This window comes from Corythoichthys intestinalis, chromosome 15 (genome assembly GCF_030265065.1).
Source record: "Corythoichthys intestinalis isolate RoL2023-P3 chromosome 15, ASM3026506v1, whole genome shotgun sequence".
Lineage (NCBI taxonomy): Eukaryota > Metazoa > Chordata > Actinopteri > Syngnathiformes > Syngnathidae > Corythoichthys > Corythoichthys intestinalis.
This window is the reverse complement of record NC_080409.1, coordinates 8941187-8964672: the sequence shown is the minus strand read 5'-3', so window position 1 is coordinate 8964672 and position 23486 is coordinate 8941187. Positions and strand designations below refer to the sequence as shown.

General features: G+C 41.6%; 1 protein-coding gene across 1 annotated transcript in view; it reads right to left on the bottom strand.

The window, feature by feature from the left end:
- Positions 1-23486, bottom strand: part of LOC130930867 (fibroblast growth factor receptor-like 1) — a 133163-nt gene that overhangs the window by 8557 nt on the left and 101120 nt on the right. The window contains exons 4-6 of the mRNA XM_057859119.1: positions 4873-4959; positions 4513-4797; positions 506-859 (exon numbers count right to left, since the gene is read on the bottom strand). Of these exons, the coding sequence (XP_057715102.1) occupies positions 506-859; positions 4513-4797; positions 4873-4959 (726 nt within the window). The remainder of the gene's footprint in view (positions 1-505; positions 860-4512; positions 4798-4872; positions 4960-23486) is intronic.

The following is a 23486-nucleotide window of genomic DNA, read 5'->3' as shown; positions in this document are numbered from 1 at the left end:
CGCGGGGGCGTGGCTGTGACGTCACGTGAGTAGGGTCTATACCCCATTGTGCATTGAAGGAAAACTTCTGCGTCAGTCAAGGGATAAAACGCAGTCAATGGCTTGATACCTAATTAATTTAAAACTCGCCATTGACACAGTGTGGCGTATTTAAATCACTACCTTACATAATTAAAGAGTGATGTTTCTTATTTTTAGTGACACTGAAGTAAGGCAACAATGGCGACCTACCAGTAAAAATAATTTTACAAATATTATTGAAGCAAAAATATTAAAAGGGGTTTTAATATTAAATTATTATAACTTGTACTAACATTTGTCTTTTAAGAACTACATGTCTTTCTATCCAAGGTACCCTTTAAAAAGATTCAAATATGACTATGAAGTATTTTCATTCAAAAGACGACGAGAAAAATGAAAAGGGCTGCCACAAACAACCACTGGATCAAGCGTGCGCAAAAAGTGTTGTGCGTGCATCTCTCAAAAGGCATTTCCGGGCCCTCACCTGGCAGCACCGTGAGGAAGGCGCTACGGAAGCTGTACCCCATGGTGTTGGCACCTAAGCAGATGTACATGCCGGCATCCTCCTCCTTGGCGCGGGTAATGAGCAGCTTGTTGAGGTAGGAGCCGTCGGGTCGCGACCACACCTCCCCCGTGGGCAGCACAACGAAGCGGTGGTCTCCCACTTCAATGGTGGAGTTGTAGCGGCTCTCCTCGTTAGTCTCCACGCGCTTCAGCCACTGGATAACGGGCTTGACGTCGCTCCTCACTTTGCACTGGAACGACGTGGTGGCTCCGTAGTCCACCGTTGTGTTGAGCGGGTGCGTTCCCGTCAGGACCGGTTTGGAGTTGGTCCTCTCTGCGTGAGCCACAAATAGAGACACGCATTTTTACCTGACGTGCGTACGGAGCTCGGCCTCAGGATTACAACTCTGACAGATGGAAACGGAGGATGGAGAACCACATGTATCACCATAAGTATGTGTGATTAGTTTCCTCTCTTTCTGCGCTCCTGGTTGTACAGTGCAGGCAGCTGGCCTTTAATCAAATCCAGATCGGGTCTTTGAGTTAACGCGCGCCCACCCGCCCCCAATTCCCCGGAGCGGAGCAAACGCCACAGGACGAGGCCCGCTTCCTCAATGTGCTTCTCATATATGTGATTACACACATTCATCCGGCGTGCGGCCAAGAGGGGATCGCAATTCAGTTGTAGCTAGAGTAGAGCACTTGATTGTTTGAAGGCTTACTGTACTTCCGCTGTAAAACACCACAACCGCTATTGGTGCAATTACAAGCGTGTTGGGCGCGTGAATGCATTTTATAGTCGGCGCCAAAATATTTTGTCGACGAGCAATTTTTTTTCATGACGATGACAAGACGATGACGAACTAAAATCTAGAGGTCGACTGATCTATCAGCCTGATGATATACAGTACAGTGGGGCAAATAAGTATTTAGTCAACCACCGATTGTGCAAACAGAAAATTACATTGTTTGATTTTTTTGAGCGCTATTTTCGCGGCCATTTTTAAAACAAAGTTGCAATTTATGATGGGGTTGAAAATTTGGCAGAACACCGGGCACACGAAGAGCCAAGTATGGGTGGGATGCAAACAAGCGGCCGATCGTCGGCCGAGTGGCATTCTCTGTGAACAATCAGCCACAAAATGCAAACCACCTCCGTATTAAAACATGTGCCATGATCCCAGTATTTGACATAACATAAAATACGATGTTTACTCACTTCCTTGCAAGTCCAATGGTCCCACAGTAGTAGGGCTTGTTTTGGCCAATATCCGAGGTGAACGAGAACGTTTTGAAACCCAAAAAGGCTCACACGCCTCTCCCTGGTGCAGCAACAATTTTCTGCAGCCGTTTGGCAGGCGTGATGCGAAGAATTAACGAATTAATCCGCAAAATCAGCGGAATCCGCAGTCCATCTGCATGCTATAAAGCAATGCTGTATTGTGAGATGTTGACCTGGGTGAAGTCACATTTGCATTCGTCCTCAACCCGAGACCGGAGCTGGAAACTATTAATTTTCATGGCGGGGGATTCAAACATTGAATATATAAAACGATCACTTCCACACACATCCAAGCGGTCCATTTCATTCAGGAGCATAAAACACTGTGTGAAATATGAAATAAGCATGCTTTTTGATGTCATACGCACTTTAACTAAAACCACCCAAACATTTATAGGTTTTCATATTTCAATGAGGATAGCATCCAAACAATGACAGAAGAGGGAAAAATAAGTAAGTGAACCCTCTGCCTAAGGAGACTTAAAGAGCAATTGAAACCAATTTTTACCAAACAATTTAAGTCAGGTGTGTGCCCAATCACTGATGAGTGGCTTAAAGCTGCCCTGCCCACTATCAAACACACACCTGGCAAGAATTGTTTTGATGAGAAGCATTGTCTGATGTACATCATGGTCGGTCAAAAGAGCTGTCTGAAGACCTGCGATCAAGGATTGTTGATTTGTATAAAGCTGGGAAAGGATACAAAACCATCTCTAAAAGTCTGGATGTTCATCAATCGACAGTCAGAGAAGTTGTCAACAAATGGAGAGAGTTTGGCACTGTTGCTTCTCTCCCAAGGAGCGGCCGGCCACCAAAGATGACGATAAGAAAAAAAGAACCCTAGAGTGTCTGCTAAAGACTTGCAGAAGTCACTGGCACGATCCAATATCTCTGTGCACACATCAACTATATGTAAAACTATGGCCGAGAATGGTGTTCATGGGAGGACTCCACGGAGGAAGTCACTGCTGTCTAAAAAAAAAACATTGTTGCTCGTTTAGTGTTCGCAAAAAGGCACTTGGACACTCCACAGAAGTTTTGGCGAAATATTTTGGGGACTGATGAAACCAAAGTTGAATTGTTTGGGAGGAAGACACCATGTCGTGTGTGGAAGAAAAATGGAACAGCTCACCGACATCAACACCTCATTCCCACCGTGAAGCATGGTGGAGGGATCATTGTGATTTGGGGCTGTTTTGCTGCCTCAGGGTGTGGACAACTTGCAAACATTAATGAATGAATGAATTCAAAAGTTTATCAGGATGTTTTGCAGGAAAACCTGAGGCGATCTGTCAGACAGTTGAAGATTAAAAGAGGATGATGATGATGATCCAAAACAAAGAAGTAAATCGACTTCGGAATGGTTTCAGAAGAACAAAATACACATTCTGGAGTGGAGTCCAGACTTGAACCTCATGGAGATGCTGTTTCATGACCTAAAGACAGCGATTCATGCCAGACATCCCAGGAATCTGACTGAACTACAGCAGTTTTGTAGATAAGATGGGCCAAGATTAGTTTTGATCGATGTGCCAGACTAATCTGCAGCTACAGGAAGCGTCTGGTTGAAGTTATTGCTGCACAAAATATTAAATTTGATGGTTCACTTACTTACCCCCCGCCCCTTATGTCATTGTTTGCATTGTATCCTCATTAAAATGTGAAAAACTATAAATGTTTGGGTTGTTTTAGTTAAAGCAGACACTGTTTTTTTCATCTGTGTGATTTTGACAAAGATCAGATCACATTTGATGGTGATTTTCAGCAGAAATGTGAGAAATTCCAAAAGGTTCAGATACTTTTTCATAGCACTGTAGATATATTTTTTATATGTATATGAGGCTCTGAATTGCCTGCCTCTCCTGTCTTTGCTGTATTTGTTTTGAAAAAACATCACACAAAGTTCATGGATACGTTATTCAAGAAAAGTTTAGGGCAGGTGACTATTTCTAATAAATACATTTTAAAACCAGAACTTTTTCACCTAATTCCGATCTTCTAAAAATGACATGTTGGGTCCCGATTTTCAATCCATTGATGAAATCGGGGACATCACTAGTGCTAGGCGAACGCGCTCCATGTAACTGAGCGCCAATTTGTCTACCCCTGTGTAGGTGTTACACTTGGCCCTCAAAGCGCTTTACAGTCTCCTCATCTACATAAGAGGGGAAAATCAAACCCACAACCTCTGGGTTGGGGAACGACTACACTACCACTGACCCAACCCTGTGGTTGACAGGCAAGCAGAAGTGGACTGGCCATCGATCGTACCGATACACATTTTTGGGCCAGTGATACTGTTTCAAAAAAAAAAAACGTTTCTCGGTTGTGCCGTGCAGCCAATTCCTTGGTCCAATTTTTGTTAGTCCAATGAAATATCTCAGTGCTCCGCTTACCGAGCTCCCTGGACAACTGAGATGGAAATAAATGAGAGAGAGGTGCAGAGACCTGGCTGTAAAGCTGGTTGATGCAGCATAATGTGGATGAATACCTGATATGTTTATTCACACAAAACCCCGTAGAGCGTCAACAAAATAACCCTAACCTTTGTATGACATATGACGACGTACGACATTGCGTCAGTTACACAAGGTGGGCTCCCCAGGACAGAAATGCCAGGCCCATTTTTTGGTTCCAGTCCACCCCTGCTGGCAAGTGTATTTTAATTAACATACTAGTTCCACATCCTTCCCCGCGATACTCACGTATGACCTCCACTTTATACGTGGCGTTGATCTCTCCCGCCCGATTGGATACCCTGCAGGTGTATCTGCCGCTGTGCTCGGGGGTCAGGCTCTTAAGTGTCAGGGTCCACTTGTTCTGGCGGCCCTCGCCGACCTCTCGACCGGTCAGCGGACGCTCGTCCTTCAGCCACACGATGTCGGGCCGAGGCGTCCCGCTGGCCGTGCATTTGAGGCGTACCGAGCTCCCCACGGGTCGGGCAATCACTCTCTTTCTCATCTTGGCGGGCTGGGTGAAGCGGGGGCGCACTATTGACCAAAACAACAGGAAATTTTTCTAAGAATTCATGATTGTAATGAATCCTATCACGGCATAACACTTACCGAGCTTTTCTGCCAAGACGTCAGAACCGTGCGTTGAATGGGCACCGTCAAACACAGCGGGTCTGGTCCTATCAGAACCCGAGTCATCTGGTGAGACAACAAGAAAACATCAAATGAAATTCTCCATTAGATTACAGGTGACTTTGATTTTGTAGTCAGGGTAGGACCATTTTTAAATCAAGATCGTAGACGACGCCGGCTCTGCGCAGGGACAAGAGGGGGCAGTGCTCCCTCAAATTACCGTAATGGCCCTAATATAAGATGATGTTTTTTGCATTGAAATAAGACTGAAAAAGAGGGGGTCGTCTTATATTCGCGGTCTAGACATTATACCCATTCACGACGCTAGATGGCGCCAGATATCATTGAAGCGATGTTCTGTCATGACAGATTTCAGCTACTCTCCCCATTCACGACGCTAGATGGCGCCAGATATCACTGAAGCGATGTTCTGTCATGACAGATCTTAGCTACTCTCAAGTTTAACCAGTTTGCATTAATTTATTGTAATGTTTTTCCTTATTCAGATTTGTTTCAAGACTACAGTTACAGTTCGACTTCACTTTTATGGTTAATGCAGTAATTGCAATTTTGTTGTTTTATCACAATAGATTTGTTTCGGATGTACTGAAATTATTTTCTGTATAAAAATTAATTTGGTGTTCAAAAAGTCTTTATTCAAACTTGAGTCTTGTAAAAGAGGGGGTCGTCTTATAATCAGGGCCGTCTTATATTCGGGCCAATACGGTAATGTCTTGCCCCCCTCAAAATTTTAGAAGTTGAGAAAGGACATTTTTAATATACTCACAAATTTAATTCATTACAAATTGACAGATTAATCTGCGGTAGTGGGAAAAAAATCCACCGAAAAGGGGACACGAAGACGATATAGTATCAGTTCTCGCTCATCTTTCTTTCCCTCTGCTGTGTGTGTATTCACATGGTCGGTGCGCGCGCACAGTAAACCGTGCACAGCCCCAAGTAAACATCCAATCACGGTTAGCACGTAAATGAGTTTAGACGTCGCCAGACAATGTGGTGTTGGTTTCAGCACGGCCACGGAACAGGAAGACTTTGGAGAAGCAGCAGTCCAAGTCCATCTGTGTTACGTACTAAATTAACAATATTTGCAGCATTATCTATTAGAGGTGTGCAAAATTTCCGATTCTTAGATTATTCGCGATTCGGCCGTGGAAGATTCGAGAACGATTCACAAACATCCAAATTCCAATTATTGAAATATGTCAAGTAAAGCAGAAGTAAAACACACTCAGCGTGCCGCGCGGTCTTTGGGACGCAATGAGGAACGGAGCGAGAGTAGCTACACATCATGCTTGTCATTACCTGGTGTTCTAACAATTTTTTTTGGCAGAACACCAGCCCCTTGGGTAATGCCAATGCTCAACTCAATGCTCTTGCTCAACTCATGCCGTGAGATAAAAAAAAAAACAACAACAACATACCTGACTGCTGCTACAAAGTACGTCCACATAATGGTACGGTAGATATCATATTTATATAGGACTAGATGCAAAATAGACTCGGTGGCGTTAGCAGCATATGTACAGAAAGCTAGATGCGGGTGTTAGTAAATGGCCACCATCTTAAAACAGTAGACTTCCCTGCAAGGCTGTTGTAGCGAACCTTCCAAGCGAACCTAATTAACTTTTCATCTAAAATACTCCTAAATCGGTAAAATATTGACTTGAATCCATCTTTAAAATAGTTTTAAAACTTTCACATGTCAAAAGTAGACAAAAGGTAAATTATGGAATAACGGGAGCAATTTTAACAACTTTAACGGTTGATTCACAACATTAAATTAATTGAATGTAGTTTAAAGCTGCTGATACAGAATGGGGATTTGAGTATATTATTGTTTTTAACTGTTAACTTGATACTTAAATAGTCGTTTATTTAAGCCTGCGAGGCTTTTTTATTTATTTTATTTTATTTTTTTAGTTTTTGTAACTAACGTACAAAACATTAAAAGCAGCTAACAGCGGGGGGTGGGGGTGGGGTGTCATCAATAATCGATTTCTAATCGAATCGTACCCTCTGAATCGTAATCGAATTGTTAGGTGCCCAAAGATTCCCACCTCTATTATCTATAGTCACTGGTATGGATTGATTTGGCCCGCTTAACTTCCATTCAGTCATGGAGGTTTTTAATTCATTGATGTAATATATGGACTACGTGTCCTATGATCACTCACGCAGCCAATGACATGGGATCTAACGTAGCACATCTAGGTTGCTATTTGATGATATTTAGTGTGTGCGCGCGAGTGTTGTCAGGCATTAAAAAAGTTAACAAACTTTTTTCAAACAAAACATACAATAAAGTCACGTCTGCTCATTACTGCACAGACCCAGCATTTGACAATCAACTTTCATAAAGAGGACGAGTTTGAAGTACAGCGCTCTAAATTTGCCACCCATTGTTCATCATGACGCACGGTCTTAACCTGTCTTTTGTCAAAGCGAAGTTATTGCCAAGTCGGCAACAATATATTGGCGGACTTTGTTGTACGTATTCGTAAAGACAGTCTTTGTTTTATTTATACGAGTGGGGATAGCATATCAGCTCACCCAATATTCTGTCAAACAACGGATCTGTACGATATTGAAGCCGGCAACCCGCCTCCTTAAGTTTCTGTCATACCTCATGAGCGTTAATTCTCGTGCGCCACAGCTCCCACCTTTTATGCAGTTGGGGGGTTAGGTTTAGGAGCTGCTAGCGGCAGATTTTGTTTTTCAAGGCAAAGCTGTGCTGGACAGTTTAGCGAGAGAGACGACAAAAATAAATTCGGAAAATACATTTTGGGAGCTTTTCATTTGGATCGAATGTTTTTGCGTATTGAATCGAAGAGGGTCGAACGGTTCAATATAAAACCGAGTATTGTTGCATCCTTACTAGGTAGCTACCCAAAGCGTGCATTTGGTACAACATCAAGATCCTTCAGTCCTGCCTGGTGCCGCACATGACCATGGCTAGAGTATTCTGTTGTACGAGATGCCTGCTTCTGTTTCTCATTCAATGAAGAAAACACTGTTACTATAATGGGGTGGGGTGTTGGAGCATGATGTGTACATATGATGCCCCCTACACATTTCTGGCTGCTCTCTCATTCATGCCTGCCTACAACCTGCCCTGATCATGGATGGAAAAAAATGAGGTTCGTAGCCTGACTATAGTGTTAAAAGTACCTCAAAAAGAGTTTTCAAACAGTGTATTACGCTCCAGTTGAAATCATTGTGGTTTTCGGCAATGATGACAGTACAGAAAATACTTCAATTTGAACAATTTCTTTCATGACAATGACGAGATAAAAATGTGTCTTGGGAGACTAAATCATAACAAGGCTAATGCCAATTTTTCGTCCGACTAGACGGTAACGAGACGAGAATTTAACATAGTTTCTGTCATATGTTCACAACAGTGTTGTTTTTGGCAGCCCTTTTTATTTTCGTCTTAGTCGTTTACACAAAAATACCAATTAGTCTTAATCATATTTTAGTCATTTCAATTATGTTCGTCTTAATCTAGTTTTAGTCAACGAAAACTCAAACAAATTTCGGCTAGTTTTAGTCGACAATGGCTCAAAATGTCTTTGTCTGTAAAAGTCTAACTAGCAGCATATTCGACATATTTACGTAAAATAAATGCTAACTGCCCAGTTTATTTTGTTTTTAACCAAGAATCGAGACTGTTTTACGTTCATATCTATCAAGAATTCAGAGATTTAAGCATTTATTCACAAGCATTTTAAACGGAAAAAGCTCTTTGTTTACATATGGCGGCCGGTAATGATCTTACTGACTACCCTCATAGTTCGCAATATTTACGAAAAATAAATGCTACCTGCATGTTTTTTTTGCTTTTAACCAAGACTCGAGACTGTTTTACGTCCATATCTACTAGTATAAAGCTTTCAGGGATTTAAGCATTTACAGTGGGGCAAATAAGTATTTAGTCAACCACCAATTGTGCAAGTTCTCCTACTTGAAAAGATTAGAGAGGCCTGTAATAGTCAACATGGGTAAACCTCAACCATGAGAGACAGAATGTGGAAAAAAAAAACAACAGAAAATCACATTGTTTGATTTTTAAATAATTTATTTCCAAATTAGAGTAGAAAATAAGTATTTGGTCACCTACAAACAAGCAAGATTTCTGGATGTCAAAGAGGTCTAACTTCTTCTAACGAGGTCTAACGAGGCTCCACTCGTTACCTGTATAAATGGCACCTGTTTTAACTCATTATCGGTGTAAAAGACACCTGTCCACAACCTCAGTCAGTCACACTACAAACTCCACTACGGCCAAGACCAAAGAGCTGTCAAAGGACACCAGAGACAAAATTGTAGACCTGCACCAGGCTGGGAAGACTGAATCGGCAATAGGTAAAACGTTTGGTGTAAAGAAATCAACTGTGGGAGCAATTATTAGAAAATGAAAGACATACAAGACCACTGATAATCTCCCTTGATCTGGGGCTCCATGCAAGATCTCACCCCGTGGCGTCAAAATAATAACAAGAGCGGTGAGCAAAAATCCCAGAACCACACGGGGGGACCCTGTGAATGACCTACAGAGAGCTGCGAGCATAGTAACAAAGGTTACTATCAGTAACACAATGCGCCGCCAGGGAATAAAATCCTGCACTGCCAGACGTGTCCCCCTGCTGAAGCCAGTACTCATCTAGGCCCGTCTGCGGTTCGCTAGAGAGCATTTGGATGATCCAGATGAGGACTGGGAGAACGTGTTATGGTCAGATGAAACCAAAATAGAACTTTTTGTTAGAAACACAGGTTCTCGTGTTTGGAGGAGAAGCATGGGGGTGGAAACATCATGCTTTGGGGCTGTTTTTCTGCAAAGGGACCAGGACGACTGATCTGTGTAAAGGAAAGAATGAATGGGGCCATGTATCAAGAGATTTTGAGTGAAAATCTCCTTCCATCAGCAAGGGCATTGAAGATGAGACGTGGCTGGGTCTTTCAGCATGACAATGATCCCAAACACACAGCCAGGACAACAAAGGAGTGGCTTCGTAATAAGCATTTCAAGGTCCTGGAGTGGCCTAGCCAGTCCCCAGATCTCAACCCCATAGAAAATCTGTGGAGGGAGTTGAAAATCCGTGTTGCCCAACGACAGCCCCAAAACATCACTGCTCTAGATGAGATCTGCATGGAGGAATGGGCCAAAATACCAGCAACAGTGTGTGAAAAACTTGTGAAGAGTTACAGAAAACGTTTGGCCTCTGTTTTTGCCAACAAAGGGTACATAATAAAGTACTGAGATTAACTTTTGGTATTGACCAAATACTTATTTTTCACCATGATTTGCAAATAAGTTCTTTAAAAATCAAACAATGTGATTTTCTGTTGTTTTTTTTTCCACATTCTGTCTCTCATGGTTGAGGTTTACGTATGTTGACAATTACAGGCCTCTCTAATATTTTCAAGTGGGAGAACTTGCACAATTAGTGGTTGACTAAATACTTATTTGCCCCACTGTATTCACAAGAATTTTCAACAGAAAAAGCTCTTTGTGTTTCCACTCGGTCAGCTTTGACAGAGATAGGCCCCCTATAAATAAGCCCCGTGCCCCGTGTCCCGTCAATACATTATGAAGTCTATGTATAAACATATCTGATGTGAAAGACGTTATAGAATGGATCATGTAATAACGTTTAGAACATGAAAAGTAACGTCAGTTACTTTGCCGAGTAACTAATTACGCTTACGTTGAGCTGAGTTACCAACTCAATTATTTTTTGGGACAAGTAATTTGTAACTAAACTAATTACTTTCTTAAAGTAAGATTAACAACACTGCTTGACAGCGCGATTATAATTACATTATTTCAATACGGTAGTACATGATATAAAGTGGGCCGGTCTGTGGCATAAAACTCCAGAGCTGAAAATGAATCCCACTCCAGCAATGTTCCCTCTAAGCTGCGAGCGTGTGCAATCGCGCACTGCTGGCACCTACTTTGCGCACAAGAAATACAATGCTGCGCACAAAAAAAAACAAAAAACAAAAAAAAAATCAACAGAAACGTATGTTGTAACTCGGTGAGTGACAGGTGTCCAGCAAATGATACGATGAGTTTCACTTCCGCTACGCAGCCAATCATAGCATTGACATTGCTTGTGTATTGCCCAGGTTAGCAAGCTGACAACAGTGCGTGAGTGCGGCGGAGTTGAGAGACGTAAAGGCCAACCCCTTATCATGGCGAAACGGACGGGCAGCAACACATCCACTCACCAAGCCAAAGTAAAAAAGAAATGCGGTGCACATAAGAAGGAGTGGCTGTCGGCGCATGTGCAAATAGATGAACAAGCGGTGAAACTGAAGCCAAAGTACCAAGTGAGTTTTCAGAGGGAAAAATGTGGACTGAATGGAAGTTGGACTACCTCAAGCGTCATATTCAGCAGAAAAGTCATTTGAAAGCTGTTGAAAATGATAAAGACTCAAGATGCGACAGGGGATTGGTACATTATTGCGGGAGAATGCAAAAGACCGACAGAAGAGAAACGAGCTGTCCCACAAAACAAAGTCTGACCAAGAGCAAGTTGAAGTTCTCATTGACAATATTTTACTTGCCATCGAAATGAATGCTTCAATGGTGTCAGTTCAACAAATCCGCTATCACATGGCAAAGTATGTGAGTATACCAGAAAGCTGGCGAAGTAAAAAATATGCCTTTGAATTTGTAAACTCAATCAATGATATAGTGGAGAACGAGACTATGTGCAGTGTTAAAAATGCACCCTGGCATACACTGATAGTAGATGAGAGCACTGACATATCAGTACACCAAATGCAAGTCCTATATATTAAGACCTGAAAAATAAGGTACAATTTAAGTCAGATTGGTGTGTATTCCAGTGACATTTATTAAGATATTTTAATTATGGATATTAATCATCAAATGCTCTTACTACTAAATAATTTACGGGCAGTAGAAATACTAATAGGTGTGAAAAGGCGTGATACTGCTGTGTGGCCGCTATGTACCGTATTTTTCGGACTATAAATCGCAGTTTTTTTCTTAGTTTGGCAGAGGGTGCGTCTTATTTTCTGGAGCGACTTATATGTGAACTTATTCACACATTATTATATCATTGTTGCTAGTTAGCATGTTCTTTATGCTATAGTTATCTGAATAACTCTAAATAGCTATGTTACATTGACATACCAGGCATGTTCTCAGTTCGTTGTTTATGAGTCATGTAATGTTATCATACCGTACACTTATTCAGCCTGTTGTTCTCTATTGTATTTTTATTCTAAATTGCTTTTCAAAATGACATGTCTGTCTATACCAAATAAATTTCCCCCCAAAATGCAACTTATACGCCGGTGCGACATATATGTTTTTACCTTTTCATTGCGCATTTTTTGGCTGGTGTGACTTGTAGTCCAAAAAATACGGTGCACATCTGATGTTGCTCACCGTGGGCCGCAGTGTGCTTGTGTGTTTGCTCAGACACATGAAAAATTAGAGGGAACATTGCACTCCAGCCTTAGTCATAATTGCCCAGCCCAAAGATGAAGAAAATTATGCATACTGAAACATCTATGACAGTATGTTTGTCAGGTCGGAGGGAAAAAGAGGCCCTTTGCGACCTTGAGCTAGACCTCAATGTTGCCCCTGAGGAGCTTGTGGGCACTTCACGGTCTGTTAATGAGGCAACACAAGAAAGCGGTGTACTGTGTTGAAAGTCAAGAAGGTGCTACATTTACCATTGAAGCGACGCTTCGGCCATATCAAACTTAGCACCGTGTTCTTGGCGCCCTCTCTGTAAATTCAGCACTTATACACATAGCGGAAAGCATGGCGGAGTCAAACTGTGCAGCATTTGGAAGTAACGTGAGCCGTGTTTTTTTCACCAGCACAATTCCCGGAGAGACAGCTGTGCAGTTTATGTCACTGGCTGACATCACTTAAGATGCAGCTTAATAATCGAAACCCAATCGAGCGTTTGCGATGCGTATCGACCTTCTAAATTAGGCGGTGATTAATTAAAAGGAGCGCGTCGCCAAAAATCTTTGTTTGAAATTCATGCTAAATAGATGATTGTTTTTCATTTGTTGACATTTTTCATCACGATCACACATCATAAAAATGATTTTTTTCCCCCATAATTAAGATTCTATCCTCTGGGATGCACTTGATCAAAAACCTTGTCTTGCGCTTTTTAAGAAAAGAAACAATATAAGGCAAATTGAAAATGCCATTTCTGGAGAAATGGCGACGGTAGCTTCGCTGTGATGGTTGCTATATCGGATCTCTTTCTGTTGATTTGGGGGGATTTCGGGGTCATTTCCTGTTGATTTGGGGGCACATATTCATATTGACATTTCTTTTTACACTTTTGAAAAAAAGGTTTCATTAGGACCTTATTTTTCAAATTTTGGGATTCTCTGATAATTGCTTCATGTTACAGGTCTTTAAAGGTTAAATAGAAAAGTTTAGTCATGAGTCACTTTGTTTTTTTGTTTTTTTTAGTAGTGACTTTTTTTTACGCTGTACCGAACACTTTAGTTGAAGAATAGCATAGCTGTCTTGAGGATTTTAAATGTGTAAACAAGAAATGTTCGTCTTCCATGTTTAACTGCAATGTTCTTTTCTTGGTATGCTTTATTTTTGCATTTGTAACTGATGTGATCTTTCCCAAGAACATTCTCTGAGGAGGTTTGTGGCTTGTTGATATGCATTTTTTGTGTGCAAATTTCAGTCTACCCAAGTTATTTCAGTTACTATTGCGGGGTTGTCTCCCTTTAGCAGAAAGCCGTCATTAATTTTGTCAAGTTCACAGCGCCACAACGTTGATATATCACTTGAAGCAGCGTGCCAAGGTAAAAGACTCAGCACAGTCAGTGGTTTACAAATATTTCAGACATGGCTTGGCCACACGCTGAAGGTAAGATACAGTTTGGCACGCTGCAGTGCCTAGCCAGGTTCCACTAGGTCAGGTAAAGAGAGCAGATGTGATTTTTCTAAGCCCCCCCCCTTTCCCTCCACCCCAACGAAACCCTCAAAGCTCCGGAGGGTTCTAGGTACAAGCCCTCCTTTGTTTGTCCCCTCCAGCACCAGGCCTAGCCATGATGTCACGGCTATTTGAACTGGCCAACTATAATAACCCATTCCTTTAAAAACATTCTGCACTGAAAGAAATCTCCCTCTGTTGCTCACTTAGGCGCTCCACATTCCTCCCGGTTCCCGAACCTCCCAATCCAAACACAACACGGTCCCTCATTGCCGGGCTTTCTTTTGACCAGAACTCCATTTCCTCTCTACATTTGGGCAAGATTTGGGAAACAATGGTGCTCTTCATACGTGGGCTTTTGCCAGTGTTGTTAATAACAGCGTTAGAGTATAACAGTGTTATTTTTTTCAGTACTGAGTAATCGAATTAATTATTTTTCCCATCTATGCAATGCCGTTACAGTTACTGAGGATGTGACGTTACTACAGTTTGGTTGAATAAAGCGCAAGTTGTCTGATTTTGTCACAGCTGCCTGGACTGGAAGACAGCAGAGTGGGCGTGGGGGAGGAGTGAACGGGGTGGTGACGCCGATGGAAATGCGATGATACAGTGTATCACAAAAGTGAGTACAACCTTCGCATTTCTGCAGATGTTTAAGTATATCTTTTCATGGGACAACACTGACAAAATGACACTTTCACACAATGAAAAGTAGTCTGTGTGCAGCTTATATAATAGAGTTAATTTATTTCCCCCCCCAAATAACTCAAAATATAGGCATTAATATCTAAACCCCTGGCGACAAAAGTGAGTACACCCCTAAGTAACTACATCCATAAATGTCTCAATTGAGTACTGCTTGTCATTTTCCCTCCAAAATGTCATGTGACTCATCAGTGTTAGTAGGTCCAGGTGTGCATAGGGAGCAGGTGTGTTCAAATTTGTAGTGCAGCTCTCACACTATCTCATACTGGTCACTGAAAGTTCCAACATGGCACCACATGGCAAAGAACTGGGGATCTTAAAAGACGTATTGTTGCGCTACATGAAGATGGCCACGGCTACAAGAATATTGCCAACACCCTAAAACTGAGCTGCAGCACAGAAGCTAAGATCATCCAGCATTTCAAAAGAGCAGGGTCCACTCAGAACAAGCCTCGGGTTGGTCGTACAAAGAAGATGAGCGCACGTGCTGAGCGTCACATCCAAATGCTTTCTTTGAAAGATCCTCGCAGGAGTGCTGTCAGCATTGCTGCAGAGATTGAAGAGACCTGTTAGTGCTCGGACCATACGCCGCACTCTACATCAAATTGGTGTGCATGGCTGTCACCCCAGGAGGAAGCCTCTTCTAAAGACGGTACACAAGAAAGCCCGCAAACAGTTTGCTGAAGACATGTCAACAAAGCACATGGATTACTGGAACCATGTCCTATGGTCTGATGAGACGAAGATTAATTTGTTTGGTTCCGATGGTCTCAAGCATGTGGGGCGGCGACCAGGTGAGGAGTACAAAGATAAGTGTGTCATGCCTACAGTCAAGCATGGTGATGGTTAATTTATTTTCTCCTCAAAATCACTCAAAATATAGCCATTATAGCCATTTTGTTGCCCCTGGCAACAAAAAAGTACACTCCACTGAAACTGCGTACCTCCCTAAATGTCCAAATTGTGTCTTGGTTGTCATTTTCCCTCCAAAATGTCATGTGACTTGTTACAGGAGTGCTGTCAGCATTGCTGCAGAGATTGAAGAGGTGGGGGGTCAGCCTGTTGGTGCTCAGACCATACGCCGCACTCTACATCAAATTGGTGTGCATGGCTGTCACCCCAGGAGGAAGCCTCTTCTAAAGACGGTAGACAAGAAAGGCCGTCTCATCAGGCCATAGGACATAGTTCCAGTAATCCATGTGCCTTGTTGACATGTCTTCAGCAAACTGTTTGAGGGCATTCACATTCTCGCTAGCATTAGCAAAGCATTTAGCGTGGCGAGCGTCATCTTAAACTTTCAGACAACTTTTTTTTTAACCTACAGTTAATGGCGCCCAGCTAAGTACAATTAATTGAAAATAATGAACAGGAGTGGCTGGCCGACTAGGAACGGCAGTCGTGGTTTTACACATTTTTAATACAAGTACAGTATGGAGCTGTCCCGACTAGTAGAAACTGTCGACGTCATCGATGACGTAAATGTATCACCGAGCACAGCATAGCGTGGTAAGGCTACGTCTACCATTGTGATTTCTCTCTGAACCTTTCTTTCCCCAGTCATTCTGTGATATAATTATCAGTACAGTGGTACCTCGACATACGATCGCTTCGACACACGATCTTTTCGACATCCAAAATAAAATTTGACTTGCCGTTTGTTTCTACATCCAACGACATGCTCGAAATACCACGACATGACAGCATTTTCTTGTGAGAGAAATCAATACAGGTTCCAACAAGGTTAGTGCAGGTGGTGAAACAAGGAAAAAGGTGATGCTTACCATTGAAACGAAGATGGAAATGATAGAAAAATCTGAGCGTGCTGTGCGCATCTGTGAACTGGCTCAACAATACCGCCGTAGAATGTCGACGATTTCCACAGTCGTCTTCTGACCTCCGTTCGCCAGTCTTAAGTTTAGGTGACAATTATTATTATTAGGTTTTTATCATTTATTTCAGAACTACTATTTTCAGAACTACGCTTACGCTTAATGTCCACCGCTGTTGACGGGGTTCTCAACAAAACATTAAACGCCGCTGTTGACGGTGTTCTCAATAAAACATTAAAAGAGAAAGTAAATCTCAACTGCACCTCTCCCGCTCTCTGTCACGTCAGCGACGCGGTGCATTCAGGTACAGCAAAACACGTTCGCCACATTAGAACCTGATTCATTACATTATTACAGGAATTATTATCATTATTATTTTATTAATCAGTTTTTATCAATAATTTTTTTATATGTGTAATGTGTATTTATTAGGGATTCAGAGTATGTTTTTGGGCTGTGGAATGAATTAATGGAATAATAATGTATTCTTATGGGAAAATCCTGCTTGACTTATGACAGTTTCGACTTGCAAACAAGGTCCTGGAACTAATTAATTTCCTATGTAGAGGTACCACTGTAATTGCAAAAACAGACGAGTAGTTATGTAGACCTTGTCATAAATGTTTCAAATTCACAAGAATAGACGACCTGTCAGCCGTCCTATCTACATATAACAGGCAAGCAACAACAACCAAAAAAATAACAGGTCACCCTTCAACGAACAGGCAGTAGGATTTGCCCTCCTATATCAACAGAATTGCATCAAATTTGAAATCAGAAATGCCAGTAATTTTTGAAGAACCAAGGTTGCATTCTCCTTGGCTTTGAAAGCTGTCGTCACTGAAATGTTGAAAACAACGAAGCGATTGAGGAGCCTTCCTTCAAGGAGTTCTTTCCTTGAAGAAGCTTCTTTGGGGCCACTGATAGTGTCTCGAGCCTTCATGTGAGCAATTCATCGATACACATCGAGATGGCGTGATGAATCTCGCGAGAAAACCCAGAAAATGTTTGCATAATATGGCAAGGATAGATAGCGTAGTGCTATACTTCCGTATTGGAGTGCTGGCGAAGGCCTTCTGTAAATGAAGTCATCAGGTAGCGGCCGGCGACGAGGTGCGTCCCTCGTTACTAAGCTGTTGCTATGGCAGTAAGTTAAAAACTACATGGTCAATTCATTTTTTTTTTTTTTTTTGCAATATGAGTTTTGAGACAGTGAATGATGCACTCAATACAATTTAACCAAGTAAAAGGCTTAAGAATTGAACTCTTGAACTGCCCTTTAAAATCACCGATCCTAGGACAAACTGAAACTTGAATAGCGTACCGCTATTTTTAGAACGTGACGCCATCCGAATGCGGAAGTGGGTCATTATAAACACGCCCTCGCATACAATCCATGTTATTCCTGCTTGTTTTCTCCGGTAATACTTAAAAAAAGAACATGCCGAGTCGACACTGCCGCTATGGAACTTGTAGAAACGACTCTAGACATGACGACATATGAAGGATGTTTTCTTCATACGTTTCCCGAAACCAAAAACTCGGAGGAAAAAATTTGAAGAATGGATCAACTTGCGCTGACGTCCAAAAGACCAGTTTAATGCCAGCAAAGTGAAGCCATTCACATTTCATATGCATTTCATAAGCATTTTGTTGGTCCTACAGAGGATGAAGAGGTAAGCCATTTTGATAACTTTACTTATTTTTTGGCATTGTGTTTTGCCGTGCTGCTTCTGTTCGACAATGAATGACCTAAAAAATGAAAATGTTAACTGACTGCCACTGTTGTTACCTTTTCTGTTGTTAAAAAAAACAACTTTAGTCAGGGGGAAGTGGAACTAAATTATAGAATTAAGATTTGTTATTAATGAAAAAATTAAAAGTGTTCGTTGGCTGTCAGTAGCATTTGCGGTCGCTACACAAAAACAGCAATGTAAATTGCTCCAAAGAACAGTCAGAGATGTAAGACAACCAGAGGATATAATATATAAAAAGGACAGGGCATATGGTGGTAAAGGATAGATTGTTTAAACAGGAGAATGTCATTGTCAGTGGCGGAAGGCAATGCACACAAGAAAAACATGTTGATAAAAAAGCTACCTCGAGACTCAGGTCGGTGTTCTTTTTCTAGACTTTTTCAGCCCTCAACACTCAAGCCATCTCTTTAACTGAACATTTGTATGGTCTTCCACATTTTTACCAGTCTTTTCAGACAGAATTGGTAGGTTTAGTTCAGTAAACTTCTCGTCCGTACACTATTTCCCTGCATTTACTATTAGGGACATATTAGGGACATAGGGAGGTTGACCCACCTAGCAACAATTGCTAACGTCATGAATATTAATGAGCAAAAGTGACGTGTTGCTTGCGGTACGCCATTTACGAAGCAAAATAACAGGTTGATCTTATAAGCTGAACAGGGGTCGCGTTAACCGAATATTTTCCGTCGTTGACCGGTTTTTTAAAATGGTGACGGAAAAAACTGAAGTCCATCTGTCATTTTGACGGATTGCAATTCACACCCCAGACCACAGGGATGGCGAGTGAGCATATTAATTAGCTATTGTCTCTTAATTCATGACGTCGTTGGCCTTACTCGGAAAAATGTCAAGGCAACGGAGTGTCCGAACTAAGTCGTCTGTCCGTGGCAAAAGTCCAAAACCTCATGACAACAGCCTCTGCAGCAATCCCACTTGAGACATTTGATTATGCACAAGCGGGCACGCAATTCAAGTCCATGCGCACCAGGAGGAAGACTCCGTTCAGGCCACAGCAGGTGAACTGTTAATTTCATTGTTCCATACGTAGCTTACCTACTGGGGCCGCAGTTATTTACCGGCACACACCGGCCCGTTGTCAATCAGATTTTATTTTACAATCGTGACATCGCTGATGCTCAGCTGACCAAATGTCGGTTTATATTCGGGCCGTTGCCGATTTTGGGTACCTGACTCCTCATCGTGACCTAAACTGGAGTATGATTGGAAATTTTGTGGTCTCAGGACGAGCTCTGACGCACGGGACGGTGTTCGGCCATTCCTTACTACGCGGCGAAACGTCCTACACAATGCTCAGCGCGCAGATCTTGGCAGAACAACGGGACCGGACGGGAGGAAACATCGGTTTGGCCATCAAATATGGATCTGGCGACTGGATCGTCCGAAGCTTTTCCAAATAACTGCTTTTATGCAACTCATCCAATGAGTTTACAGCGTCTGAAAGCACCGGGGCTTCAATTATTTGCAAGTGCGCGGCAAATACCACGACTTCCATGTCTAATTTTTCGCCGCCAAGTAAGCGTTACAATATTAATTAAAAATGAATGAAAACTAAATACTATTCAATATGTCATTATTATCATTTAAAAAATTTAAATGACGGGTAAAAATAGATTATGACCGGATTTTTATGACCCTGTCAGTCAAAATGACAGACAACGAAAAAGTCTAGCGCAACCTCTGACGCTGAATCAAGAGCTCGAGTACGGTTCGAAAACAAAACCTTCGAATGCAATCTGGAATCCTCGCATGCACCGGTTCCAGCGTTTGGGGGGGCTGAGTCCATCCGCTCTCACTTCATTCACAAATCCAGCTACAGGAAACAGGTTCCTGGCCTCCTGTGCCAGCTGAATCACAGGAAAAAGCCCGGATGATTTGGGGCCACAATGAGCTCCAGATGTTGATGGCGACAATGTAATGCGAGGGGAAAGTTCATCGCACTCCTCTTCCACAGGTGATCCTTTGCACATGGGACACACTGTTTAGCCTGAAATCGTCACCGGAGCGGAGCAGGAAACAGAAGCGGTTTCAGCTCTGAATGATTCTCTGGCTTATTGCTAATAAATTCCACACGTACAGTAAATACAAGGTCCCGTGTTTACAGTATATGCGCACCGCCGGAGGTTGCTGCGAGTACAGGAGGGGGAGCCTGGAAGTGCTGGGGCCAGTTGTCAGGAGACCACCCTAAACAGGCCCAAACAGCCAGCTGGAGGGATTGAGGAGGCGCCATGTTGCACCGACTGACCAGATTCTTCAGATAGCTGTAGGGAGGACAGGCTGTCCGCTGGCAGATGGGGAAAAGACCCACCTCCCAGCCTTACATACAGATCTCATTTATCTTGATCTACTTCTGCTTCATTTTCCCGCCTAATTCATTTAAGAGTGATTTTTCGGTGTCTTCAACAGCTGCTCGGATATCTGTTTTCTCTGCGCTACTAACAAACAGATAGATTGACTACTGTTTGTGATGTACATTTCGGAGTTGAATAAATTGCACAAAACTTCAGAATTTGAACCGTGTTTTGTTTCTTTTTATTAGAGTGCCTAGAGGGAGGTCTCAAAAGGTCACTCACTTTGATATATGTCTTCATTTTGTTGCGGATGCCAACTAAAATCAGCAAGCCTTGCACGCAAGACTTACAGATTAATTGATTCATCATACAGTTCCGTCTTACCAACCTAAACTGTCCAACCACTTTCCCAGTCATCTGATGGTGCTAGACGTCCAATCCAGTCAAAATTAATTGAATGTTTAGCGCGACCAATGGCAGCCAGTAAGCTAACGTAGACACTATTCTAATTGAAGATTTTGGGAGTAACCTGGTGGATCCTTTTTTTTTTTTTTTTTAAAGTGACACCTTTTTAAAACGATATAGCAATTCTTAGAGCATACAGATAATCTTTTGTGCTACAAAGTATTGACAATGCTACAGGTAGTTCCCGGGTCAGGACGTACCCGACTTACGTGAAATCAACTTTACAACGGCGGAGTCTCGCTCGCCTTTCTGTCTCAAGTTTATTTGTTTTTGGTTTTTTTTAAATGCGTAAACAGAACCTAGTCCTTGACATGTCAGGATCCCCCTCCACTTCTCTTGCGAGTCCCAAACAAGTTTCGGACGGCGGGCTCACGTTAAGAGAGATGACGCTGGCGAACTGAGCGGCCATGATATCCCCCTCTTTTGCCTCCCTACTTTTTAGACATTGAAGATAACGGCATTTAACACAACGTACCTCTCAGTGTCTTGTCTTTTACTTATTATTATATCTTATTAATATGACCTATAATACTTGTTTTTGGACAGTTATTTTGCGATTTTGGGGGGTAATTACGGTACTTGAAGGGTTACTTCCGACTTATGTGGAAATTCGGTTTACATCACCAGCATAGGGACGGAACTTGCTCGTAACCCGGGTAGTACCTGTAAACATACATATACATATTAGGGCTGTCAAAATGATCGCATTAACAGGCATTAATAATTTTTTTTTTATTAATCACGTTAAAATATTTGACGCAATCAACGCATGCACTGAATGAGCCGCTCTCGCATTGCCTCAAACAGATTTCAATGACGCCGTTTATGGACATTAAGAGTGAAGAGAATGCCACCGGCCGCTTGGGGGCAGCGCAGCGCCGTTCCATACTAATGTTATTCCTTCTAATAGCGGGAGAATTAGTAGTTGTGAGACGTTTATGCTGTTGCTTTGTGCTCCACACATATTTCGGTAAGTTTGCTTTCTTTTAGTGGCAATTATGTGTCTCTTGTTGTATTTTGGGTAAGATATGCACAGAGATATATCTGTTATAAAGGCGAGTGGACACAGGCGTTCTTTGGGCTGCGCCCTTTATTGGCATAAGCTTCTGCAACTCCTTCACAACAAACAGAAGTATCATTAGTGAAAGCACAACAAAAATAATATTGTTATCTCTCAAAAAAAATAATGTTCACAAAAAGAAAAGCACTTCAGTCTGTAGTAATGAGGCCCTATTCTCAAACAGCTAAACAACAATGCAATGTGAACTGGCATTACTCAGAGTTTGGTCACTCAATTCTTATTATTGTTATTTTTATTCTTCTTATTATATTAACTCTACTTTTGATTGAAAATTGTACACATTTTATTAAAACGAAAATATGAAGAGGGGTTTTAAAATAAAATTACTATAACTTGTAACTATAACATTTATCTTTTATGAACTACAAGTCTTACTATCTGTGGATCACTTAAACAGAAAGAATGTTAATAATGCCATTTGTGGATTTATTGTTATAATAAACAAATACCGCACTGATTAAATGCGATCATTTGTCTTGGTTTTTACGTTGTGTTGATTTAAATGTGATTTTTATGGTCTTCATGTGATGTAAAGCACTTTGAATTGCCTTGTGTTGAATTGTGCTATATAAATAAATTTGCCTTATGTACAGTATGTTGTATGTATATATCCGTCTTGCGTCTTATCTTTCCATTCCAACAATAATTTACAGAAAAATATGGCATATTTTAGAGATGGTTTGAATTGCGATTAATTACGATACATTTTTAAGCTGTAATTAACTCAATTAAAAATTTTAATCGTTTGACAGCCCTAATAATATATATATATATATATATATATATATATATATATATATATATATATATATATATATATATATATATATATATATATATATATATATATATCAGGGGGTCGCGTTAACCGAATATTTTCCGTCGTTGACCGATTTTTAAAAACGGTGACGGAAAAAACTGAAGTCCATCCGTCATTTTGACCGGTTGCAATTCACACCCCAGACCACAGGGTGGCGAGTGAGCATCTTAATTATTAGCTATTGTCTCTCTTGATGCATGACGTCGTTGGCCTTACTCTGAAAAATGTCAAGGCAACTGAGTGTCCGAAGTTTCTTCAAAAAGCCCCAAAACGACGATGGTGTTGATAAAAGAGGTGAAAAAACAGGGACTGTACAAGCGGGCACACAATTCAAGTCCATGCGCACCAGGACTACGTTCAGGCCACAGCAGGTGAACTATTAATTTCATTGTTCCATATGCTACATATGGTAGGCTACCTAACTACTGGGGCCACAGTCAGCTGTTTTTGTCACTGCGGAGAAAAAGTTACATATTCATCTGCTTGATGTGTGATGGCACGGTGTGGATTCTCTGTTAAGCTTGTTCGGACAGAATATTAATTTTAAATGAATGAAAACTAAATACTATTGAATATCTTGAAGCGGTATGCAATGTTAAGAGTCTTGTTAGCTGTAGGCGCACTATCCTAGACCCCTCAC